The sequence below is a fragment of the Pipistrellus kuhlii genome, unplaced genomic scaffold (assembly GCF_014108245.1).
Source record: "Pipistrellus kuhlii isolate mPipKuh1 unplaced genomic scaffold, mPipKuh1.p scaffold_m20_p_7, whole genome shotgun sequence".
NCBI lineage: Eukaryota > Metazoa > Chordata > Mammalia > Chiroptera > Vespertilionidae > Pipistrellus > Pipistrellus kuhlii.
The window spans coordinates 36032533-36053356 of NW_023425573.1; the positions used below are offsets into that span (position 1 = coordinate 36032533).

Genomic DNA, 20824 nt, shown 5'->3' on the forward strand with positions numbered 1-20824 from the left:
AATAAACTTTGCTGTCAGGCCTAGTTCAAACAGAGTTCACATTAACAGCAGGCTTCCTCATGGTCCTTTTCAATAGACTCACTCCTCTCTGGCTCAGTTAGCCTGAGGGTAATGGATGAGGTGCAAAGCACCAACAAAAGCTTCATATGCATCCACAGGATAACACATTACAAAGGAGAGTCAGGCCTCTTAGAACACAACTCAATAGATGTATTTAGAAGACATATTCATGTTACCAACACTGAATTCTGCATTCTTTTCTTCTACTGTTTTATAAATCTTGCAATAAAAGAAAATAATTTCTTATTTGGATAAGTATTAGGGCATATTGTTTTTAGTGCAGATCCTTTGAGATAAAATAATCTTAGAATGAAAACTATTTATTTATGAATGCCTAGACTGAAGGGTATTTCTGGGGTGTAACATTTTGAGAGCAAAGTGTATTCCTCCTTTTCAATAACCAGTTTGGAGTTCTTGGAAGAAATTTCATTTTATTTCTTTTCTTAAAAACATTTTGAGCACTGTAGATTCTGAAAAAAGGAAGCAGTGTTAATAAATTAAATACTTATATATCACGAATTATAAAAATATACTAATATATAAAAAGCCAGGGAGTCGTTATGACCAAAACAACCAGATGGCCAACTGAACAGCAGGCTGCATGGGGCGACAAGGCCGGCAGGGGGATTAGGGAGGGAGGACTAAATGACTGAACAAGCAGTCGAACTCAGATTGGAGAGAATGCAGACTAGGCTGAGGGGACGGACCCCCACCCTATGTACGAATTTCATGCACTGAGCCTCTAGTGCACATGTGTCAAACACAAGGCCCGCGGGCCAAATCCGTCCCGCCAGGCCTTGCAATGTGGCCCGCACCGCACTGTCATCACTGCACTCCGCTGCGTTTCCATCACAATGACAGTTTATGACTGTTCAGTAAACCATTCGGCCCGCGATTTAGGCTGGATTTTAGATTTTGGCCCCTTCTCTGATTGAGTTCGACACCCCTACTCTAGTGGCATGTGCTCTTGGCTGGAGTAGAACCTGGAACCCTTCAGTCCACAGGCTGATACTCTATCCACTGAGCCAAGCTGGCTAAGGCGCAAAACACAGTTTATATCTTATATTTTCTTTTGAAAATGTACTAAAATTTAATCACTCATAAAAGCTGTAATTATTCTTGAATTATTATTATTATTGTATTATCTTCCCCATGAATATCTGTGAACTTACTTTTGCCCCACCCTCTACAGAGTATTCATATAGAATTTTAGAATTTTCAGTGTGTATGGAGAGAGCATCTTCACAGCTTTTGAAAATTATTACTACCCTTAAGAACATAAGATGGGGGGGAAAAATGTTTAACACAAAGTATCATTACAATGAAGAGACAGGAAAATATTCCCCTAAAAAAAAAATGTAACACACTTATGCCCATCAGTTACATTCAACAAGATTTATTCATAAAAGTATTACTATATGCTACTATTGCCCCAGCAAAAGCAGTTATAATAATCCATATCAATTCTATCTAGCATTTATCAGCTTTGTGTCATTATCCTAATAAAGAGGGGGATATGGAAATTTACCGTCACTCAGCCACAAAGATGGTGGCACCCATAGCCACAAGATGGTGGTGCCCAGTCCTCTCAGCCCCGCCAGAGTCTCCCCGTCCTGGGGGGCGGCTGCTGAGAGCAGGCAGCGTGAGCAGCAGAATGCTTGCTTTGTCCAACTGGGCCACAGAGGGCCTCTGGGCAGCAGCCATGGAGCAGTGGGGCGGGGGAATGCTTGCGCCATCGTCCCAGTGACGAGGCAAGCGTCCCCCACCTGGCCACGCAGGGCTTCCGGCCAGGCTGAACGCGGAATGCTTGCATTGTGGCAGGCCAGGCTGAGGAACTCCCTACCCTCCCCATACATGAATTTTATATTAAAAATATCTAATCATCCTTATTTAAAACTGTGCTAATACATGACACATAGAAAAACAGTACTGGTTATGAAAAATATCTGAAAGGATAAAATCTTAATAGAAAGTATTTTAAAACTTGTTAAAATGAAAAGAACTAAAAACCAAAAACATTCAGAGATGACATTAAGACCTATGACAAGTTAATTTAATTATTTCACAATTTCTCTTCTTCCATATTTATAATGGGACAATATAATTTAGAGAAATCTGTTTAATAAAAAATGGATCCATCAATATTAAAATTTGTTTTGTGAAGAGGGAACAGTCCTGTGTAAAAAGGACTGGCAAAATCTAAGATTTTGTATTTTCCTAAAATCTACTATTTAAAACAATTCCTTAACTTCCAGTAAATATTTCTGACCACAGAGCTGAAATGCATATACAGGCCCACCACAGTATTGTCAAGTTTGCAATTTTACTTTATAAAACCATAGGGAAATTCTTCAAAGAGTAAACAAAAAATATAGGCATTTAAAAAAAATCTAGGTGCAAATTGGACTAGCACCAAGTTTGTTAATGTATACTAACAGTAGAGAAGAAGACACTTACCAGATGGAGACATATATTCTGCATTTGCCCTACAAACTACTTTGATAGGCAGATTACACATTTGCAAAAAGGCCTGTAAATCAAGAGAAATACAGTAAGCCTAGGGAAGTATATGCATATTTGAACACAACTTTTTAAAAACTTTCCTAAACTTAAGTAATCACATTTATATCTATTGAAAGTGAAAGATTTGTATTCCAAACAAAAATATTTCCCTACTGAAAACCCAGTGTGATGTAGACACCAGTGAGTGTATGAAGTTTAAAACATTTATACATTTAAGAAAGGAAATGTAAATTATCCACATTTATTTTACTGTATTCATTTATATAAGTCAACAATACTATACATTGCTTTAATTTTCTTTAATAGATAGCAAAAGTCCAGTTATTATAAGGTATTGTTACTTAATTCTACTATTCTTTTTTGTCTTAGGATAAAGTTCTCAAAATGTTATTTCTGCTATTTTAAAGTTTTCTCCAATAATACTAAATATCCTAACATGTAGTTTTTATGCTCATTAATCACTTAAAGATATAGTTTTATTTTTACTTTGTTTAAAGTAACGAAAATTTTATAAGCAACTTAAATATCTAACAATAGGAAATGGGTAAATTATTTATGATAAATCCAAACCATGGAATATTATACAATTTTAAAAATCACACTTTTAAATAAAGAATATTTTACGACAGGAAAAATATCCACATTATAATACTAAGTGAAAAAATATAAAATTGTATTGATGATATATACTAATTCATTTTTAAGTGTTTTTAAGACATCAATAAACTCTCTACCAACATACATGCCTTCTGTTAGATTCTCTCCACTGTTTTTTATAACACTCAAAGGTTACTCCCCTTGTTCTCTCTTCTATGACATGTAGGTTTCTTTTTCTCCACTCACTATATTTACTTATGTTCTTTCTATAAAAATGTTTAATTAGGATAATCATCCTATATAATAAAAGGCTAATATGCAAACTGTCCCCTCTACTGGGAGTTTGACTAGGGGAGGGGGCTAGCCTGCCAACCACCCAGAGCCTCTCCCCCCAGCCAGCTGTGGCCCCTACCCCTGGCTACCCCACATCAGCCCCCCCACCCCGAACAGGGGCAGGGCCAACTGCTGGCCTCCCGTATGCCCTTGTCCTCTCCTCCCACTACATCCCAATCTAGACAGGCTAGCCCGACATCACCTATCCACAAATTGCTCCAGGTCTCTAGTCCTATATAATAAAGAGGTAATATGCAAATTGACCATCACTCCAACACACAAGATGGCCGCCCACATGTGGTCAATGATGGCCATCCCATGTGGACACAAGATAGCCACCACAAAATGGCAGCAGGGGAGGGCAGATGTGGATGATCAGGCCAGCAGAAGAGGGCAATTGGGGGGGGGGGGCGGTTACCAGGCCTACAGGGGAGGGCAGTTGGGGGCAACCAAGCTGGCAGGGGAGGGCAGTTAGGGGTGACCAGGCTGGCAGGGGAGGGCAAATAGGGACAATCAGGCCAGCAGGGGAGGGCTGCTAGGGGTGACTGGGCTGGCAAGGTAGCAAAGTTAGGGGTTACTGGGCCAACAAGGGAGGGCAATTAGGAGCGACGAGGCTGGCGAGAGGGCTGTTAGGAGTGACCGGGCCAGCAGGCAAGGGCAGTTGGGGATGACCAGGTTGGCAAGGAAGGGCAGTTAGGGGCAATCGGGCTGGCAGGGGAGCAGTTAGGCATCAATCAGGCTGTCAAGGGAGTATTAGGGGTGATCAGGCTGGCAGGCAGAGCAGTTAGGGCAATCAGGCAGGCAGAGAGTCGAGCAGTTGGGAGCTAACAGTCCTGGTGGGATTGGGCCTAAACAGGCAGTTAGATATCCCTCAAGGGGTCCCAGATTGGAGAGGGTGCAGGCTGGGCTGAGGGACACCCACCCAAGCATGATTTTCATGCACCAGGCCTCTAGTAGATTATGGTTTTAATTACCACATACAAATTAGAAAACAAAGTTTTTATCTATTTCAAAACTGAGGAAACTATTATAAATAACAGTCAAATATCAGTTAAGATAAATTAATAAATAACAAGGATAATACTTATCATATATTAAGTCTATTAATAGACCAGCTTATCCTAGCCAATAAAGATTTCTAATAGGGGTTGCCTATTACAATTCCTTCCTCAGTTCTATATTGGAAATCAGTCTTAAGATTCTTTCAAAGCAGTAAGAGTGTTCAACAGGGATTATCTCATATTAAGAGCCCTATTTACCTAAAAATATGTCAATTCTCTTCTTTAAATCTGTCTTCCCAAAACTCTAGTCTTCTAGAAATGCTCCTCTTTAAAAATAAACCTCTGATCCCTCTCTACTTATACCCTCTGATTCCTGCATTACTCTAAAATTTATATCTACATGTCTGATGTCATCAAGTAAATATAATATCTTAGAGAAGCAAGGAATAGATTTGAATTTTTGTAATCCTGTCACCGCTCCAACCGCCCTCATTTTCCTACAGCTACCATAAGACAGTGCACTACTTATACTAAGCATTCAATGCTTAGTGACTGAGCCAACCGAAGCTCTCAAGAGTTTATTGTGGCAGAGGCTCAATTATCTCCCTATGTATGTTTCCCCTCTTTCTCTACAGTGGTAGAACCTATGATGTATATCTTCACACATGACTGCCTGAAATAAGAACTTTTATTTCCCAGGCTCTCTTGTAACAGGGTGTGGACAGTCTAAATTCTGACCAATGGGATTTAAAGTTCTAGGCAACTGCTGGAAAGTTTCTTAAACAGGAACCATTTTTTCCATCCTGTTGACTAGAATGTGAAAAGGATGACTGTAGCCACAGCAGCCAAACTAAATCATTAAGTACAAATCCAGTGTTTAACATGTAGTCACCAAATCTAGATTACCTGGATTTATAAGAAGAAAAAAAAATCCATTTGAGTTTTTTGTCACTCACAGCCAAAACTTAATCCTAACTAATTCACCAACAATTACTGTTTCTAAGTTTAAGTACTACCTCAGCCAACCAAAAGCTAATTCCTCTGTGTCGCTGTAAGTGTATATTAACATTCCTCTAAATACCATAATCTGCACTCCCGATTTATAGTAATAATAGTGAGCTTCTTGACTGACCTCTAAGTATAGACTAGGGAAGTGGTTCTCCAACATGGTTGGCATGCATCAAAATCATGTGGAAGGCTTATTAAAACACTGTTTGCTAGGAAGATAATTAGAATAAGTTTAAATGGCTCTTTCAAGAAGAGTAGTGAGGAGAGAAGGCAGGAAGGATTAAAAAGGTCAACTCCCTTCCATTATACATGCAACAGCACTGATGGTAGAGAAAGGCTGAGCTCATTAAAACATAAATAGAAAGAAAAAGTGAAAATAGGCTGAAATTACAAGAAACAGGTAGAAAAACTGACATGCAAAATCCATGAGAAGGAAAAAAGGAATGGAATAAAAGCACATGTGGAAAGACTTTTGCCAAAAAACAGGACACTTTTTCCACTATCATATAAGGAGTGGTCGGAAACAGTGATGAGAACTGCAGTATAATAAGAAAACTAAAGGGTGCTCATATTCCATAATTAACAGAAGGAGAAATCATATGCTAAGAATGAGGAACTAAGAGAGAATTGAGGCCCCCAAAAGAAGAAAGAAATCTGAAAGAATTGCTTATATCTCCTCAAAGGTCTAAATAATATTCAGTTGTTAGTTAACAGTCATAATATATAAAAAATAATAAATGTGATATACTGCATTTTGCTATAATACATGCATAATGGCAACTATACTGATCAATATTCCAGAAAGCTGTATTTCACAAAAATGATTAAGCAAAATTGTAATGTTCTATAACCAAAGCCATACTTCCAATCCTGTGAATTTTCTCCTCCTTTACTATAAATACAAACTTAATTTTGTCCAATTTAACATCAATTTTGTCCAATTAAGGGCTAACTCTGGTTAGCCAAATATTAGTTTTACAATATTTACTTTAATTACTCTTTATCCCTGATTCAAAATGTTTTCTTAATTAATCTGTACTTCACAAAGAAGTCTGATGTCACAAACACAATATTTTCATCCAAACTTTCAAAATACAAAACATTACTATGATTGTGTTCAAGAATATAAAAATTCTAAAACCAAACCAGACTTTGATTCAAACAGTATCACCCCTTTCTCTTGTAGGATGAAAAAAAATCCCCAAAACATTCCAAAATAGTATTTTCACCTTTCATTTTCATTTTCAATCCCCTACCAGCACTCCAAATACTCCAAATAAAATAGGCTTGAAACAACCTAAAACACATTTTACTTTCAATCTAAAATTGAAATCTGCATGTTTTCCTTATCTAAATCCAAAGGAAAATGTAGTTCTAATTATAGTAAAAATAAATAATAACTTAAGATAACTCCCCTAAATCCTATAAATCCTATTCGTCAGTTGGATATTTTATTCCAAACTAATTCAAGTGATTGACAATATAAAGTTTTTGAGTCAAAAACTTACTACATTCTATCAGAATAATGATGTATAAACTGTGCTGTCCAATATGGTAGCCACTAGTCATCTGTGGCTATTTAACTTAAATTTAAGTGAATTAAAGTTGAATAAAATTTAAATTCAGTTCCCCAGTCATACCAGCCACATTTCAACTGTTCAAAAGTCACATGTGGCTACTGGATATCTATTTATTGGACAACACACAAAACACACACACTCATATACCCCCCCAAAAAAAAACACCAGAACATTTACATCATCACAGAAAGTTCTATTGCACCCAGTGGGTCTGTAACAATGGTAATCAGTGCATTAAAGATATCTTTGCAAAAAAAGAAGAAAAAAAGACATGTTAGCAAGAGAAAACAGGAATAACAAGCAACTCCACTCTGCTCTCTTTTCAAAGGCCTGAAGATGCTAAGGTACAACTATATTTTTTTAAACCAGAAAAGCATGTTCTATTGAAAACTGAGAAACCCAATCTCAAAGGCCACCCCATCTCTTTTATGGACACAGGTGACAGAAGTATGTACAGAACAGTATCATCTTTGTCAATACTTTCCTGTAGGTCTGTAATATCAAGGTGTTAGAAACTGATATTATACAGAATAAAAATACAATCACGGATAGTTTTATCTTTGGTGTTTTCTATCCCCTGCATCTACAGCCCACCAAGTGAAAAGCCAATTTAACTGCCTGGTTAAAATAAGCAGCTTTGCCAGGACCGGTTTGGCTCAATGGATAGAGCATCAGCTTGGGGACTGAAAGGTCCCGGGTTCGATTCCGGTCAAGGGCATGTACCTTGGCTGCGGGCATATCCCCAGTAGGGGGTGTGCAAGAGGCAGCTGATCGATGACTCTCTCTCATCGATGTTTCTGACTATCTCTCTCCCTTCCTCTCTGTACAGAATCAATAAAATATGGTTTTTTTAAAAAAGAATAATTTAAAATAAGCTAAGAAAGCCATCCAATGAGAGAAGTATTATCTTCTGAAAATTTGCTGAGACATGAGTGACATGAAAAAGCCACTGCCAGCAAGAGTCCTTTAAAATCTCAACAACTATGGCTCAACCTTCAGGAGATTAAAAATAAGTATGCAGGTCTCTTATAATTAATGTAAGTAGGAAAGTAGAATAGCATTAATGAGAAAATCAAACAAAAGCAATACATCTCAAGTATTATGCATATCTAGTTTCTTCAAGTCTTTTTTCATGGAGAAATATACTAATAATATTCCAGAAAGAAATGTAGGGAGGAAATTAGTGAAATTAAGTTCAAAGCCAAAAAGTCATTCATTTCTTTTACAGAAAACAATAAATATGACAGTTCCTGACAGAAACAAGGAAATAAAATCCAAATATTAAAAACCTTAAAATATCAAATATTATTTTATTTAATTGCATTATGGCTTTTCAAAAAGATAACTAAAAACGGTTCAGAAAATGGTGAAAAGGTCTCCACCCCAGCTGAATGGAAACACAGCCAGCCAACAACAGGCCTGCTCTGGTCACTACATTTACCCAGTGAAGATGCTGCCTCATTAAGATGCTATTCTTACCATAATTTAGAGCAAATGACTCTCTGTTGCTGACTCATAAGCCATACCACTATTATGACTGGGTGAACCATTAGCACATCCCCATTCCTTAATTGTCGCTGGATAAGTGCCTTAGGAGAACTTAATGGATCCTAACAAAAGATAGATTTAAGAAGCAAGTTGTTTAAATGGAAGAAGACTACAGTATCTTTTGAAAAATGAAAAGTCTCTGCATCAGTTTTAAGAGTCAGTATAGAACAAAAAGGAATTAATAAAGCAGAGCCTCCCAGTGAGACATCTCGCAGTGGAGTCTTAGCAACTGATTGTGTTAGCTTGAGAAAGTTTCTTTATCTCATAAGCATTGATTTCTAAAATGAAAATTTATTAAGCAGAATAATTGAGGTACTGTATGTAAAATATTATTTAAAATCAAAATAGCAAAATTGTACACTAAGATAAAAATCTCTAAATAGATATTTAAAGGATAAATGAGGCAACATAACCCAAAGTACTTTTCTAAAGAGCAAGTGTATGATTTCTGTTTTTATTATGTATCTCATATAATATAAACTCTTTCTAACAAGGCAAAAACAAGTGAATAAGGATACTGACATAAACTTTTACTTTACAAATAATTTTTCTAAGCAACACACTAATGAAACTGATAAAAAGCCTCTACCTCCAGAATACATGCTCCATTAGTACACAATGACTATGTATGTCTACCTTATCCACTGTGTTAACATTGGCATACTAGTTTCTCAATAAATATTTGCTTAATGAGTAAAATATTGTTATTCATAATAATAAATGCAAACATAACTTCATAGATAACTAGTAATATACAACAAAGCTCACTGTTCTTTAAAAATTAAATGTGGGAGGAACTGGGGGATGACATCTATGATACTCTCAACAATAAAAAATAAAAACTCTGCAACCCAAAATTGTGCCCTCTCTCAACTATCTTGAACTTCTTGAACTTCTAGTCTCCATAACTAAGAAATAAATTTCTATTGTTTATATGCAAAAAAAAAATAGTATTAACTCCTTTTAAATTCAGAGGATTTTTAAAAGTCAACAATATAAATATCAATAAACAGATAGTGTTTTAGAAAACAGTAAAAGGAATTCACCTTAAAAAAAAATAGCTGTGCCGAAGTAATCAGAAACTACAATTCAATAAGCATAAATAAGCTTTAAATAAAACAAATTTGTTGCCAAAACATGAAATGCTATTAAGAGCAAATCAGAGGACCTCCCATAGTACAACTCTCACTTGAAAACTATTCCTGGAATATTTGATTCAATTTTAGATACATCAACATCTGATGGCTGTAGGAAAAAAAATCAAGTATAGACTAAAAGCAACAAAAAATAATAATCAGAATAGGAAAAGATACAAGCTTTCCCTGTTAGAATAAATAAAAGTAAGTTGTAGGGTCGAAATTAAGGAAAAGAGATGTAAAATAGGCAAAGAAAGGAAAAGATTAATTCTTGTAACCTAAGAACCTAATGCAATACCAGTTGCATGACTGGCACTCAGTGAATAATTTGGGAATAAAGAAAAGAAACTTTCCCCCCTGAGGTCCTATAATGAATGTTTTAAAGTTTTGTTAGTTACAGATAAAATAAATATTCCCAACTGAGAAGAATAAAAACAGAAAAAAATTATTAGGATATGCTAAATAGTAAATGGCAAGAATAAAATGTATACCTTTCATTTTAATAAAATAATGGTAACTCAATATTGAATCATTTACCAATGAGCAGTAATAATGATTTTCTTTCCTCTTCTTTATTCCAAAAACAAAATGAGCCTTGGTAAAATGCATAACAGTATTCTTTAATTGAACTTAAACAAAAAATTCAACATTGTTTCCTAATCCTATATAATAAAAGCCTAATAAGCAAATCCACCGAACAGTAGAACTGATAAAATGACCGATCACTATGATGCGCACTGACCACCAGGAGGCAGATGCTCAATGCAGGAGCTGCCTCCAGCCTGCAGGCCCCAGACCAACTAAGGCGGGTACCAGCAGGGGCCCCCAATTGCCCTTCTGGTCACCCCACAGATGGGCCCTGATTGCAGGCCAGGCCTAGGAATCCTACCCATGCACCAATTCATGCATCAGGCCTCTAGTAAAGATATAAAAATAATTCAAAAGTTTAAAGAGCTTTCCTTTTGCCTCATTGCTACCCAGTGAGCAAGATGGGTCACCAGCAACTCTACTGGAGCCACCCGAGGAAATTCGGCCAGGGCTCTCGCTCTTGCCGTGTCTGCTCCAACCACCATGGCCTGATCCGGAAGTACGGCCTCAACATGTGCCGCCAGTGTTTCCGCCAGTATGCGAAGGGCATCGGCTTCATTAAGTTGGACTAAGGGAACTTCTGTGAATGGGTCATTGAAGACATCTATCTACCTTACAACAATGCTATCTCTTTGTACATAAAATAAACACTTCAAAAATAAAAAAAAGTTTAAAGAAATTATATTGAATAAGTTTTTTAAAGGCTGGGTGCTTTATAATAATTAATTTTGTGGAATTTAAAGAATTATAAACATAGCTTCTAAAAAGTATGTGAATCACATTAACAAAGTTATCCAAATTCTAAGTAGTAGACAATCAATCCATTTTTAGTTACAACAAGGTAAACCTATCCTGACAGCAGACCTTAAGTTTTCTTCTTTGGGACAAAGCTTTTATTCATTTCATAATTAAATTTGAAATATTTTATGTAAAGATTCACCAAGGACTATTCTAAAGCATGCAATACCATTTTCAGGACATAAAATAAAAATGGTTCTGAATTTTAATTCATATCTTGTTTTACTAGGACACAAAGGAAAACTATGATGACAACTGAAGAATTATTTTTCACTTTACTGAAGAGGCATGTTTTAAAATTAAAAACCATGAACAAATCTATCTACAAAATAATTTTTATATCAAACAGCTGCAGATCCTATAATTGAAATAATATATCTAATGTTACAAATGAAAAGTGTTAGGTATCATTCTTGAAGTGACAGATTAAGTACCTAATCCAGTTAAAGTAATAGCCATATTTGTGGTTTAACATAAATTAAGACTTTAATTATATTTGTGACTATTTTAAACAAAATAACGAACTCCTTTGTACCTGGGAATGTAATTTATAGCAAAGCCAGGTTCATTTTCCAAACCAATCTATTTCACACTGCAGAAGTACTTTGGTATAATGGTATAATGTAATTCTTATTGTAGAATGTTGAAAGAATAGATTCACTAAAAGCACAGAAGAGGTTTGAAGATAAATGAAGATGCTATTCATTCAAGGGTAATTTCATCTTAGAACTATATGAAAGATGTTTCACTCACACGAGTAGTGTATGGCCTCAAATTTAAGTGTATTTTCAGCTCAAATACAATGCTGCTAGATCGATTATGTTGATACTGTATATCTAATAATGAAGAATTCTAGCCTTTTTCTGTTTAAAAAATTGACTGTCATTTTTCTCATCTTACTGCTGTCTTTATTACTCTGTTTAACAGCAACAAATTTTGAAATTCTGCTTGCTATTTACTTTTTTAAACAAAAAAATATACAATTGATGTTCTTACTTGTAATCTCTCAGAATTACAGGAGTATGATCTTTTTTTGCTACGTTAAATAGATATTTATATTAGCAATCCAATACCCACATAATCACTTTACATTATTTCACTAATTACTAAAAATAACAACTCTCTTATTCACCTAATTCTATTTTGAATATTCTTCATTTTCACAACTCTGGTAAGATTAATTTAAATATTTTATATAACAATAACATTTATGAGCTGATGGATTAATATTAATGAAAATTTTTTATTCTGCAAAATTCTGTTTGTAACTTAAGTTTTATATATTTAAATTATTCCAGAGTATAAGCATAAATCACAAAAAAATGCTTTTTATATGTTTGGTATAGAAAAGGTGATGAGGATAAAATATTCAATCTGAAAAATCTAAACTCAGTGATATCAAGGAAATCTCTGCGGCCTCCATTTTGCTCATTTTAGAATACTGAAAAGGATTTTACAAGTCCCCTGATGTAACAAATGTTTACCAAGTTCTCTCTACCCCTCAGTTTTCCTTTCCTTCTCCTAATCCTGAAAGTAAATACAGAAGCCTCATTTTTCAGAGGATGAGCAAAGTGGGAGGGACGAGCAAATGTTAAAAAACTAAAATTTAGCACTGGTCAGGTAGGCCAATTGGTTAGAGTATCATCCGATACACTAAGGCTGAGGTTTTAATCTCTGGTCAGAGCACATACAAGAAGCAAGCAATAAATGCCTAAATGGAACAACAAATCGATGTTTCTCTGTTTCTCTGTTTCTCTGTTTCTCTGTTCTCGCTCTCGCTCTCCTTTCTCTCTAAAATAAATGAAAAAGTAAACTCAAATTTTCACTTTATGAAATGTTAAGATGTCAATTTTTAAATATTTTCTATAAAATATTAATTCTCTATTAAAATATATCTACTGATATCATTCTACTTGTATTTAATTTAATCAGATTTAAATTAAACTAAGACAAAAATTGCATACAACCATAAACAACTTGTATCCAACTAAACTGAAAATTGAAACTCATTTCTTTCAAAATTCTGCAGGTAAGCTGTCCACTGTGGCCATATGCTATGCAGCATTTTCATAATCACAATGCAACAACTGACATGCAGTTCCAAAGCAAAGAGAAATATTCCTCCTTCTGTTCTTCCCTAATCACTACATTAGGATATTACTATTTTAACTATTACACCAAAAACAGGTTTCTTTATTTTTAAATACATTTTTTATGTATTTCAGAGAGGAAAGAAGAGGGAGAAATTGAAACATCAATGATAAGAGAGAATCATTGATCAGCTGCCTCCTGCAGGTCTCACACTAGGAATCGAGCCTGCAACCAGGGCATGTGTCCTTGTTGGGAACCAAACCTGGGACCCTCCAATCTGCAGGCTGATGCTCTATCCACTGAACCAAACAGGGCAAAAAAGTTTCTTTTTAAATTAGCTTAATATACACTAATCAAAATCTTCTCTAAAATGGACTAGAAAGTAACATTTTATTATATAAAGGCATTAAAAATATGTATATAAATCTTTGAAGTCAAAATAGGCACTAATTCAGCATTTTTAACATCATTTTTCTATTACTTTTACTTTTGTCCCACTTATTACCAAACTTCAACTCCACGATGACTCATAATATAGGTTAAGACTTCCTTTATCATGTTTCAAAGATCTAAAAACTAAGAAATGTCTTAATGTCACATCTTAATGTAATCTATAAGAATAAGATATAATTAGCTAGGAAATGTCAGAAATAATTTTTGAATTAAATGCGCGCATATATATGTATATGTGTTTGTGTGTCGACTGGGAGATTGGGAGATCAATCACTCGCTATAATGTGCACTGACTACCAGGGAGCTGCACAAAATGAAGAAAGACCCCAGCCAGTGGCCAGCAGCCAGAAAAGGGAGGCCCTGGCCAGCAGCCAGAAGGCCCTGAACAGCCCTGATCACCAGGTAGGCCTAAGGACCTTACCCACACACAATTTGTGCACTGGGCCTCTAGTCTATATATATAAAAACCTAAGCAACTGTTCGACCTTTTGACTGGTCACTATGATATGCACTAACCACCAGGGGACAGAAGCTCAATGCACAGGCATGGAAACATGGAACAGATTGATGAATCTCAGAGGGAAGGGGAGGGGGAAGGATGGGAAGAGGTTAACCAAAGATCTTATATGCATACTAGAGGCCAGGTACATGGATTCATGCACCATGCAGTACCTTGGCCTGGCCGCCAGCTGTTCCCCCTCATTCTGGCCCCACTGCACCTACCAGCGGGCTCCCAGCCAGTCAGTTCTGATTGGGAGAGGCTTGTACTGCTGTCGTGGTGCTTGCCAGCCATGAACTCTGAATCTAGCACCTGTCCCGAGGGGGGTAGGGAGCCCAGAATGCAATAGGCCCTTTGGGCAGGTGGTGGGATACCCTTGCCAGCCCGAGATTCATCCCCCTCACATTCATGCCAGTTGTCAGGAGCTACCAGGAGGCTGCTTTTATAACATTTCTTCCTTATAGAGTGTCTAGGGAGGGGCAATGGCCACAGTGCCCAAGGTCGACTTCCAGGAGACCGGTGGTGCTGTTGGAATCATGCCAGTGGTGCCGGTCCATCATTGCCTGGCCTGTTCTCTGGAAATTGGACCTGCAGGACTACTGAGGGAGAGAGTGGCTGCTGCCAGGCTGGTGGGCTGCCAGGACAGGTTGGTCAGCTGAGCAGCACTCCTGCTGTGGGAACACACTGATCACCAGGGGGGCAGCTCCTTCATTGAGCATCTGCCCCCTGTGTTGAGCATGGTCATTGCACTTCATAGCTACCGGTCATTCGGTTAACCAGTTGCTTAGACTTTTATATATATAGATATCTATTAAATAACTAATTGGTTAGGTTAGGGATATGAGTAGACACAGAAAATTATTATCAAAGTTCTTTTACCAATCAATATAAGCTTAATTCCTTCAAAGTGGAAGTATTATAAAATGGAAAGTTTCTCTCTCACTGTGTGTGTGTAGTATGTTATATATATGTATATATACCTAGTTACATGTATGTATGTATGTACATATGTATATATGTATATATCATGAAAAACAGAGAAACACACACTACACTAATACTCACTATATTCAACACATGAAATTATTTTATGACCAGGCAAACACTTGAGGTAATACCAATACTTTGTGAATGAGAAAGAAAAACGAATCTAAGAGGAAATAACAGCCATGAGAAAAAAATTTTATTTTCTTTTAAACTGAAATCATCAAGGTTCCTTTAATCAAAAATATCTAACCACTTAGTTTCAGGGCTATAATAAATGCCAACTCTATGTGGTAAATAAAATTTAAATTTCCTGATTGCTTAACTAACAGACTATTAAAATATATGATGTATGATATCTGGTATCTTCTAGTAAATATCCAGTTTATGGATATCTGTCACATTGTTTTGATCAATTTTATACATTTAACTGATTCTTCTAAATGCATGCTGGTCCACTATATAGATGAAAATTACTCCATAAAGTTTACATCAGATATCTGGAAAAGTCACATTTATAGTCATGGCTACTATCAGCTGTCAAGCCAAAGAATATTGAAGAAAACCAAGAATTTTTAATATATGCTGGTTAATTTATCATCTAAGTGACATATGTAGTATAACAAAACAATTGAAAATGGTTAAGCAAAATTCTGCATTTTGAAAGGTCCATTTTTTCCTGGTTTTATTTTTAATTGCAACTATGATTTGAGAAGCCATGGTGAGAAAGCAAATTAACAGGAACCATAAAAATAGAGTTGCTAAATAAAGTATACACCAAGATTTTTTCCCCCTCCCACAGATTATTTAAGGCATTCCTTTTTTTATCGCTAATATACCAATATTTTAATTTGCTATGAAAACTAATTAAGCCATCTATCCCAGGGTTTCTCAACATTGACACTAAGTATATTTGGGGCTGGATAATCCTTTATTATGGAGAGGTTGTAAGATGTTTAAGAGCATCCCTGGCTCTTAAACATCTTGCACATGTGTCAAACACAAGGCCCGCGGGCCAAATCCGTCTCGCCAGGCCTTGCAATGTGGCCCGCACCGCGCTGTCATCACTGCACTCCGCTGCGTTTCCATCACAATGACAGTTTATGACTGTTCAGTAAACCATTCGGCCCGCAATTTAGGCTGGATTTTAGATTTTGGCCCCTTCTCTGATTGAGTTCGACACCCCTATCTTAGAGCATCCCCTACCCAGTAGATGCCAATAGCACTCTTCCATAACAGTGAGACAACCAAAAATGTCCAAACATGGTCAAGTGTCCCCTGTGGAGTTGAAACCTCCCTTAGTTAAGAACCATTGGTGTATTCCTATCCAAAATACTTTCCTTAGTGAAAATTATTTCACTATTTCCTAAACTACTCTTCTTTGGGGGTTCCCAAACAGCTTCAGCAGAGAGATCAGTAAACTTCCTAAAACCATATGCAGAATAGTCTAGGTATGTTTTTACTTGTGTGCGTTCACTGGAATGTTTCATCAGATCCTGAAAGAGTTATCCCAAAAATGGCAATTAAAAAAAGGTTAAGAATTAGTGCTTCAACTAAAATATTCCCTGTTCCCTGAACCATCTTTACAAGGCTATAAAGATTGAAAATACTAGTTTATACACAGCAAATAATTTATTGGTACTATCAATTACTAGGTAACATTGCTTTTCCGATATGTACAAACCCTTCATTCAACAAATATTTACTAAGTGCATTCTATATTCTAGGCACTATGTTATTAGTATTTGAAAGCAAAACTTAAATTCTATTTTCCTTACCAAAAATAAATAATTTTTTTAAATTAAATAGCAGTATAAAATCCATATTTATTGTCTATAGCCAACTAAAATGTTTGCTTCTCCAAAGTTAACATAAGAAAACACACTAGTTATAATGCTAGTGCCTAAAGATAAAATAAAGGTAAATAAAATAAAATAAACATAATTTATATTCTAAAAAGATACAAATCTTCAAAAAGAAACTTAAAGATACTCAGACTCATACAAATAAGCTACTGTTCAATACATTTCTTTTCATCTCTCCTTTCACTATCTTAAATAAAACACAAATGTATTGAATGATATACTATGTATTAGACATAGTTATTAAGCCCAGAGGATACCAAGTGAATAAAGAAATATAATGAGATAACCAAGTGCCTAACATCATGCCTAGAACACAGCAAAAGTTCACAGTTCCTTTTCTTCCTTTCTGTCCTCAAGATGCTCACAGTCTCATCTCCAATAAATAACACATGTCTTACATTTCTCTTTTAAGTTATCTTTTAGATGCTGGACAAAAAAAAAAAAAAAATCTTTATAATTCAAATTATGTAAGCTAACTGAATAAACAGCAGATATGTAAAATGTTTGAATAATTATAATTCTATAACCTACATGAACATTTCTTTCTTTTGTTAAAGTAAATAATCCCCATTTACTTTATTCTTCCTATATCCTATCTTCCTATAGTACAATTTAAAATTTATAGGACCACTAATATTTTTTGGATTATACATCTGTGATATACAACTTAAAGAGCTATTGCATTCAATAAGTGGCAGGGGGATAAACACTAATGTAATCAATCCTATATAATAAAGAGGTAACATGCAAATTGACCTTCGCGTCCTCACAAGATGGCTGGCTGCATACTACCTGGTTGCAGGGGGGTTAGTAAGGGACGACCAAACGACTGAACAGCAGGCTGCTAGGGTGACCAGACCAGCAGGGGGACCATGAGGGGTAACCAGGCCAGCAGGGAGGAGGGGAAGTTGGGGGAGACCAGGCCGGCAGGGAGAGCAGTTGGGGGTTATTAGGCTGGCAGCGCGGGGGGCAGTGAGAGGTGACTAGGCTGGTGGGGAGAAGGCAGTTGGGGGCAACCAGACCAGAGGCAGGGATGGCAGTTAAGGGTGACCAGGCCAGCAGAGAGGGGCAGTTGGGGGGCGACCATGCCAGTGGGGGGAGGGGGAGAGGGAGGAGAGGCGCACAGTAAGGAGTGACTAGGCAGGCAGGCAGATGAGCACTTAGGAGCCAGTGGTTCAGGATCTGACAGAGATGTCCTCCAAGGATTGGAGAGAGTGCAGGCTGTGCTGAGAGGCCCCCCACCACACCTCCATGCATGAATTTCATGCACCAGGCCTCTAGTAAGTATATAAAAAACTAGAGGCTCGGTGCACAAAATTCATTTGCAGGAAGTGGGGTGTCCCTCAACTCAGCCTGCACTCTCTCCAATCTGGGACCCTTTGAGGGATGTCGAACCACCCGTTTGGTCCGATCCCACTGGACGATCTTGTGGTGGCCATCTTGTGTCCACATAGGGTCAGCCACTGGGATTAAGCCTAAACAGTCGGTCGGACATCCCTCTCACAATCCAGGACTACTGGCTCCCAACTGCCCTCCCCTACAGGTCTGGTCCCTGCCAATTGCCCTCCCCTTCTGGCCTGGGTCCCCCCCAACCACCCTTGCCTGCAGACCTGGATCCCCCCAACTCCTCTCCCCTGCAGGCCTGCCCCCCCCCCCAACTGCCCTCCCCTGCAATCCTGGTTCCCCCCAACTGCCCTCCACTGCTGACCCTGTCACCCCTAACTCACCCACAAATGCCCTCTTCTGTAGGCCTGGTCTCCCATAACTGCCCTCCCCTGCAGGCCTGCCCCTCCCCCCAACTGCCCTTCCTAGCTGGCCTGGCCTCCCCAACTGCCCTCCTCTCATGGCCTGGTCACACCAACTGCCCTCCTCTGCTGGCCTGGTCACCCCTTACTACCCCACACTGTCTTCCCCTGCAGGCCATCCTGTGGCAGCCATCTTGTGTCCACATAGGAGCAGCCATCTTGGGTCTTGGTGTGATGGACAATTTGCATATTGCTCTTTTATTAGATAGGATTATTAGAGAAGAATATGTCTGCTTTAAGATTATCAAAATGTTATAATGAGTATAATGAGAAAATGATGCTTTAAAATATGTGGTGAATAAATCTTCACATATAAGTTAGAAAGTAATCTGGTGTCTGTAAATATCACCCCAAAAAAATCAACACCATCATATCTAGCCAAAAGCAAAACTACTAAGAAACAGAAGTAATTTTTTATAAAAAGAACAAATAATAAAAATGTTATGTTTATTTTATATACTGACAACAAATAACTGAGTAATATTATATAATAAACTTACCCTTCACAGAAGAGATTATATTATTGTAAAACACAAAAATTCTAAACAGAATGCATCAAATTATCTGGGGGGGAGGGGAATTTCCAACTCAAAATGAAAAAAATGTTACATTATTTATATATTTACCTGCACAGCAAGGGAAGCTGCATTGTCAGAAAGCAAAATTTGCTCCCCTGTGGAAATACAATAAAAGGTTTGAGTAAAAAGTGTGATTGCTAACCAAGTCAGATATACTTATATTTTTATTTTTAAAAGCTATTCTTATTTTTAAAAAGATAAAGCCTTTCAGTAACATAAATATTAAGTTCTAGATCAAAACTAATTATAATTTTGATTGTATTATCATTGTATGTAAACAAGACTATTTCCTCTAAAACTGATTATCACATTTTTATCAGCAACATATAATTAAAATCACTCACTTAAAAACAAACTCATTTTTCAAGTTTTTAAGATAGTCTTCTTTTCATTAAAATTAAATATATTTTAAAATTAAGTACTATTTGTATGTACTCAAACCTCTCTAGTTAAAAATAAAACTATTTGAAATATAAAACCAGCTTGCAGTTCATATTGCACAGTGCATCTAAGTCTGTCACACAAAAGAAAGATGACAAGTTCACTGCAATAAAAATTCCATGCTTAGAAGACCAGGGCTGCTGCATATTAGTCTTCATTACTTTGCAGTCTTCTGACAACTGTAGCAGGCTGCTGAGCCCCAAATGGGGTCCATAATGTGATCTGATGATATATGAAGAGCTGCTAAAGGGAGCCTGAACATCCTGGCCTATACATTTTAACAGTTCCTTTTTACTGAGAGCCCACTTTACCACAGGACTTCAAAAATCTGCTGTGTCAGCTATTGGTGCAGTAAATCTGCCAACTGCTCCTGCAACCACATCATTTTACACTGCCTACAGCAACCAATATAATGAGTCAATAATAAACTAAGGACCTGAATAGTTGGTTTACACTGGCAGACACAAGTTTAGGCAAAATCTCCTAGACAAATTACACAAGAGAAGCCCTTTTCTTTATGTTTTATGTTCCCCTTGCAGTAAATTATATTATTGAATGAATTTTTTTGGTAATAGATATATTTTGATGCAAGGCCATTTTTAATTGTGAACAAGTTCCTACCTTTCAGTTGCTGATATAATGTAGCATTTTCAGGCCAAGGTTCTACAGCTGTGAAAACAAGGCAATGGTAATTAGGCACATAGGGCAAAAACATTTGAATAAGCCACCAAGTTAAATAAGCACATGCATTGGCCTAGAGCAGTGGTCGGCAAACCGAGGCTCGAGAGCCACGTGCAGCTCTTTGGCCCCTAGAGTATTCTAACGCCACTTCTTCAAAATAGATTTGCCTAGGCTGAAAACCGACTTCTGCGCATGGGCTTGTGCACAAGGTTTCAATCGCACTGTACGTGCGCGCCTGCACGTGGTATTTTGTGG

At 36.9% G+C, this 20824-nt stretch overlaps 2 protein-coding genes across 4 annotated transcripts in view; one reads left to right on the forward strand and one right to left on the reverse strand.

Annotated features, from left to right (window-relative positions):
* The window catches only part of MTX2 (metaxin 2), a 52301-nt gene that overhangs the window by 11504 nt on the left and 19973 nt on the right, over nt 1-20824 (reverse strand). For 2 of the 3 annotated variants that reach the window (XM_036421504.2, XM_036421505.2), the window contains exons 2-4: nt 20510-20557; nt 19496-19542; nt 2518-2590 (exon numbers count right to left, since the gene is read on the reverse strand). In XM_036421504.2, coding sequence (XP_036277397.1) covers nt 2518-2590; nt 19496-19542; nt 20510-20557 — 168 coding nt within the window. Of the gene's footprint in view, nt 1-2517; nt 2591-4772; nt 4798-19495; nt 19543-20509; nt 20558-20824 lie in introns of those variants that run through there. The other variant, XM_036421506.2, reaches the window with a different exon arrangement.
* On the forward strand, nt 10751-14325 carry LOC118709444 (40S ribosomal protein S29-like). The gene is made up of 2 exons (XM_045575291.1): nt 10751-10964; nt 14314-14325. The coding sequence occupies exon 1, from the start codon at nt 10776-10778 to the stop codon at nt 10944-10946; it is 171 nt and encodes a 56-aa protein (XP_045431247.1). The 5' UTR covers nt 10751-10775; the 3' UTR covers nt 10947-10964; nt 14314-14325.